Source organism: Lipotes vexillifer, unplaced genomic scaffold, assembly GCF_000442215.2.
Source record: "Lipotes vexillifer unplaced genomic scaffold, Lipotes_vexillifer_v1.1 scaffold591, whole genome shotgun sequence".
NCBI classification, from domain to species: domain Eukaryota; kingdom Metazoa; phylum Chordata; class Mammalia; order Artiodactyla; family Lipotidae; genus Lipotes; species Lipotes vexillifer.
The window spans coordinates 4,832,365-4,838,373 of record NW_006791954.1 but is presented as its reverse complement, the minus strand read 5'-3'; the positions used below and the strand labels follow the sequence as shown (position 1 = coordinate 4,838,373).

At 44.3% G+C, this 6,009-nt stretch overlaps 1 protein-coding gene across 1 annotated transcript in view; it reads left to right on the top strand.

Moving 5' to 3' along the window:
- The first annotated feature begins 2,508 nt into the window (after nt 1-2,508).
- The window catches only part of TOP2A (DNA topoisomerase II alpha), a 25,866-nt gene continuing 22,365 nt past the window's right edge, over nt 2,509-6,009 (top strand). The window contains exons 1-5 of the mRNA XM_007465199.1: nt 2,509-2,529; nt 3,404-3,559; nt 3,776-3,866; nt 4,284-4,347; nt 5,520-5,665. Coding sequence (XP_007465261.1) covers nt 2,509-2,529; nt 3,404-3,559; nt 3,776-3,866; nt 4,284-4,347; nt 5,520-5,665 — 478 coding nt within the window. The remainder of the gene's footprint in view (nt 2,530-3,403; nt 3,560-3,775; nt 3,867-4,283; nt 4,348-5,519; nt 5,666-6,009) is intronic.

Here is a 6,009-nt window from a genome sequence, read left to right as displayed (position 1 = left end):
TTTACAGAACGTGGGCCTCTCACTGCTGTGGCCTCTCCCGTTGCAGAGCACAGGCTCCGGACGTGCAGGCTCAGCGGCCATGACTCACAGGCCCAGCCACTCTGCGGCATGTGGGATCTTCCTGGACCAGGGCACGAACCCAAGTCCCCTGCATCGGCAGGCGGACTCTCAACCACTGCGCCACTAGGGAAGCCTGAGGCTGCCTTTCTGTATCAGTACAGAGCAGGTGTTGAGCAGGGTGGAGCTGAAAACACTCAGAAACTACTGGAGGCCAGGAGACCAAGAGGACAGGGACCAGAGCAATGCCAAAGCTCCATTCCTTTGGCTTTTCCAATTACCCTAGTCCGTGGGCCACTTCCATCCTTGACTTCCTGTCACAACACACCCCCTCCTCACTGGCCCTCCCTGGGGTTTTGCCAGCAGAGTGGGCATTGGACACTCTGTGGTGATTTAACAATTGGTTGACCTGATTTCTTTTCGAAGGAAAAAAAAGAAGGATTAAATCCACAAATTGTCATGCCAACCTAAGGAAAATCCCTGCTTCCTGATTCTGATTGTTAGTTTACTATTCTAAACACCTTATGTTTATGTCCTGTAATCCTCACACCACTCTGCGGTAACAGTTATTTTTCTTCTCTTTTTTGAGAGGAGGAAAAGAAAACACCGAGAAGCCTGCCTCCGTCAAGACCACACGAATGGCAAATTGCTGAGTCGGGATTGAAACTCAGGGAATAATGATTGGAAGGAGGTGGTCCTGATGGGATTTGTAGTCACTCTAATTGTGCAGTTATTTTTTCTAGCATCTTGTAAGGGCAACGACTTTTTTTTTTTTTTTTGTCATTTTAACCTTGTGGATTGAGGAGGACAGAAGAAACCCATTCAAACATTTAGACATCAGAGTAAACACTTCGGTCTTTGGCATTTCCTCGTCAAATCTGGACTGCAGGGCTCAGGGAATTTAAAACAGAGGAGAGCAAAAGTAACAAGTACGAGGGCATCCTGCTGGCCGTCTGAGGGAAAAGTTATGGTCTTAGAATGGCCCCTAAACCATCCTCAACTCCTGAGGTGGTGACTATAAATTATTCCCTTTGATTGACCAGTCGCAGCCCCACACTGCTCTTCCCCGGGGCCTGGAATGCTGCTCTCTCTTCTGTGTGGCCTCTCTATGCCCTTCTATTACACGAAAACCCACCAACTATACAGCTTTTGTTTCTTTAAAAATAAATTTGGGGGCTTCCCTTGTGGCGCAGTGGTTGAGAGTCTGCCTGCCTATGCAGGGGACGTGGGTTCGTGCCCCGGTCCGGGAAGATCCCACATGCCATGGAGCGGCTGGGCCCGTGAGCCATGGCCGCTGAGCCTGCGTGTCCGGAGCCTGTGCTCCGCAACCGGAGAGGCCACAACAGTGAGAGGCCCGTGGACCTCAATCAATCAATCAATCAATCAATAAAATAAAGGTGGGGGACTTCCCGAGTGGCGCAGTGGTTAAGAATCTGCCTGCCAATGCAGGGGACATGGGTTCGAACCCTGGTCCGGGACGATCCCACATGCCACGGAGCAACTAAGCCCATGTGCCACAACTACTGAGCCTGCGCTCTAGAGACCGCAAGCCACAACTACTGAGCCCGGGTGCCACAACTACTGAAGCCCGCGCGCCTAGAGCCCGTGCTCTGCAGCAAGAAAAGCCACCTAGCCTGCGCACTGCAACGAAGAGTAGCCCCCGCTCGCTGCAACTAGAGAAAGCCCATGCGTAGCAATGAAGACCCAACGCAGCCAAATAAATAAATAAATAAATTTGTTAAATAAATAAATAAAGTTGGAGGGTGGGGGGACGGAGTTTGAGGCATACGCCAGTGCCTGTTCGCTGAACTGAAACAAATCACGGGGTGTCTGTCCAGAAAGCCGGCGCTCAGTTTCCTCAGGAAACGGAGCTAGGACTCCCGTTCTTCTCGCTAAAAAAAAAAAAAAAAAAAACCTCAGGATGGAGGACGGTTTTTAGATTTCAGCGGTCTGAAAGACGTTAGCAGCCCCTGAGGTATACACACCCTCTACTTTTCTCTTTTTACCCCAGCTCGGACCTCAGAAAAACCCCTCCCACTTCCACAGCGGATCTCCTCAGAGTTACACACGGAGAACAAGCTAGCCCCCGTCATTGGCTAGATTCCCTGTCCGTCTGTCGGCTACGATTCCGAGTGGTGCCTTTTGAATGTCCTCTAGTCCCGCTTCCCTTGCCTAATTGGTTCATTCGAACGGGCCCCCGGCCAGCTCAGTCATTCATTGGTGAATATAAAAGAACAGCTCTGATTGGCTTTTCGGATCGGTGCCAGTTAGAGTGCCTCAGGGATTGGCTTACCTGGTTTGGGCGGGCTAGCGGAACGCTCAAACCGGAGTGGAAGCGCTCTCTTAACCGACGAACGTCTGTGGAGAAGAGGTTTTCTCCGTGATTGTCTCAAAGGTCGCGCCGGCTTAGTCGCTTGCAGGGTTCTCGAGCCGTCCTTCACGACCGTCACCATGGAGATGTCGCCACTGCAGGTACGGCTCGCTGAAGGGTCGCGTCGCGGGGCCTCAACGCGGCCCGGCATCCCTTCGGCTGCCTGTGAGAGAGGGAGGCGCCTGGGCTGTGGTCCGGCAGAGGCTGACTGGGCGCCGGTGTTCCGCGTCGATCCGGGTCCCCTGGGCTCGGCGTGATCGCGAAGAGGCTGAAACCCCTTTCTCGTGCTAATAGTGAAGTATTATCGGCTAAGCTGGCTTCTAGGGGGTGCAGTTGTGTTTTTACTGTGTCTAGCGATTCACTTAGTCCTGGAGTAGATCGGTGGGATCATGGTCCGCGTGGCGCTTTAAGCGGCACAGACAGATGCTCTCCTCTTCTACCTGGGGCTGAAAATGGGATTGAACGCCCCTGACCTTGGAAGGTGCAGAGCAAGGCACAGGGTTCCCACTGTGCAGCCGGCAGCCCCGAGGTGCTCAAAATACATCCCTCCAGTGTTCAAAACGTTAACGTGCCCAAAGGATGGGATCCATAGCCTCCCAAACTGCTGCTGCTGCTGCTGCTGAATTAGAATCTATTATTTGCCTGGGACCTAGTAGGCACTCAGTAAATATGTGTGGAGTACGTGAAAGAAGGGGGTGTATGCGATTGATGGCGTCTAACACGTAAAAATATTTCCATGCCAGAAACACTTGGCAAAATAATATGTCAATTTAAACGGACGCCTGGGAACCTGGCTGCAGTAACTTAAACTGCCGTGTTTGTACAAAGCGATGTCAACTCCACTGACAACTACCAAAAGGTTGTGATTTGTTACAGTGTGTGTTAGAAGATCACTATGATAGGTGTTTTGTTTATGGTTTCTGATAAACCTGTGACTCAAAATACTGTCTCTTCAATTTTTAAAAAAATTGCCAGCCTGTAAATGACAATATGCAAGTCAACAAAACAAAGAAAAATGAAGATGCTAAGAAAAGACTGTCTATTGAAAGAATCTATCAAAAGAAAACACAACTGGAACATATTCTGCTCCGCCCAGACACCTACATTGGCTCCGTGGAATCAGTGACCCAGGTAAAACCAAGCTAATTAAATGCAGTTACTAAGTAGCTAAAATGTGTACTTTTCCAGGTTAATTTTCTGTACTGCATTTACTTGGAATGTTACTGGAACTGACCTAATCTATCATGTATATTATCCTACTAATCCAGAAGACTTTCCAGTAATCATGATGGTAAAAAAGAATAAATATATGGTCAAAGTAACCATATTTCTTTGCCTTATTTCCAGCAAATGTGGGTTTACGATGAAGATATTGGCATTAACTGTAGGGAAGTCACTTTTGTTCCTGGTTTGTACAAAATCTTTGATGAGATTCTAGGTGAGTGTATTCTTTTTTTTTTTTTAAACATCTTTATTGGAATATAATTGCTTAACAATGTTGTGTTAGTTTCTGCTGTATAACAAAGTGAATCAGCTACATGCAGGTGAGTGTATTCTTTAATACAAAGATCCACTGGTCAGATCCTTTCTAAGAAGTATCATTCCTAGCAAACCCTTTGTAGCCAGAAATCCTATCCTTTCAAACAACAGTTGGCAAAGGTGAGGCAGTCTACTGGAATCTAGGAAGTTGACTTCTTTCCTAGAAACAGGCCTATGAATAAAAATTGCTAAATGAATACCTCATTGATGTTATTCCTGTGCTTTTTGAGATTTTTTTCTTTTTATGTCTTACAGTTAAAGGATGTTTTTTAAAATACTTTAATTTTTTACCAGTGTGTATTTTATCTTCTTTCAGTCAATGCTGCAGACAACAAACAAAGGGACCCCAAAATGTCTTGTATTAGAGTCACAGTTGACCCGTAAGTCTCTTGCTTAGTCTTTTGTTTTTTATAGCTCATTGTTACTGTTAGTTGCATTTACTTTGATTTATAGTAAAGTTGGCTTTTTTTTAAATGGGAGTTTGCAGAAGTGCAGAAAGGTAGAAGGCTAAAATGAACAATCTGTGATACCTACAATCTAGATCCAACAGTTGTCAACACTTTGCCATATTTGCTCCATCTATATTTTTTCTGAATCATTTCAAAATAAATTACAGACATTATGACACTTCATCCCTGAATATTTTAGTAAGCATCTCCACTAACTGCTCTAAGTATTCTGGAGTCTATAGCTGTAACTTTTTCTCATGATGCTATTCAAATAGTAAACCAGCAGGTGGTGATAGAGAATAATTTGATCTAACATTTCTGCTTATAAATGTCCCCCTTTGTGGGTAGTCAGGGTGTTGCTTCCCCTTGTTATTAGCCTGATGAGTTATAACATAAACTATACTTTAGGCTCTTTTTGGGACATGTGTTAATGATGTACTCAAATGCTCCTAAGGACTTGATATCATAGTCTTTTAAAAAATCTTAAGCTAGATTTAGTTGGTCTTTTTTGTAGATAATACTCAGTACTATTTGTAATAAGAACCATAGTTTGTTTCCGGTTATAACTAAAATATATTATCTTCTGAGAATTAAAATAACTAAGAGATAAGTAAGTCCAAATAAATTTTTAGCATTTTATTGGCAAACAGGGAAGTTTACAATTAATAATGTCCTTTCATATTTGTTTTGCAATGTACTTTGTTGGGTGGGAAAGCTAAGGGTGCTGGGACAGTACAGATGACCCCCTTAAAAGTGATATAATAATATTGTTTCCAAATTTTGTCCTTGTCTTTCCATTGGGCATAAATCATTTCCCTTTGTTTATCCTAACATTTTAAAATTTCCTATTTTTTCAATATTATCAGTGTCTGCCCAGGTGTTGGAAAAGGATTGGTTTTTTTCTTTTCTCTTGGCTCCTATTTCAGGAGTGTTAGGAACTAAGCATGCTGAAGTTCAAAAGGTATATATGAAAAAGAGTCATAAAGAAATTGAGACTTGTGAACTCATGTATTTTAGAGATAATAATATTTAAATATTTAAAAATATTAAGCACTAATTTAACATCTGTTTTATAAAAAAAATTTTCACTCTTCTTTTCTTAGGGAGAATAATTTAATTAGTATATGGAATAATGGAAAAGGTATTCCTGTTGTTGAACACAAAGTTGAGAAGATGTATGTCCCAGCTCTCATCTTTGGACAGCTCCTAACTTCTAGTAACTATGATGATGAAGAAAAGAAAGTAACGGGTAGAGTATTGAGGAAAATAAAAAACATATTTGTTGCTGAAAAAAAATACATCTTTTAAATGACTGTCTGTGGCATAAAGGTTAAAAGCATGGAAATAAATCTCTGTAATTGAATAACATTGCCAGTGATTAAGAAATAAAGCTGTGGGCTTCCCTGGTGGCGCAGTGGTTGAGAGTCCGCCTGCCGATGCAGGGGACGCGGGTTCGTGTCCCGGTCCGGGAGGATCCCACATGCCGCGGAGCGGCTGTGCCCGTGAGCTGTGGCCGCTGAGCCTGCGTGTCCGGAGCCTGTGCTCCGCAACGGAAGAGGCCACAGCAGTGAGAGGCCCGCGTACCGCAAAAAA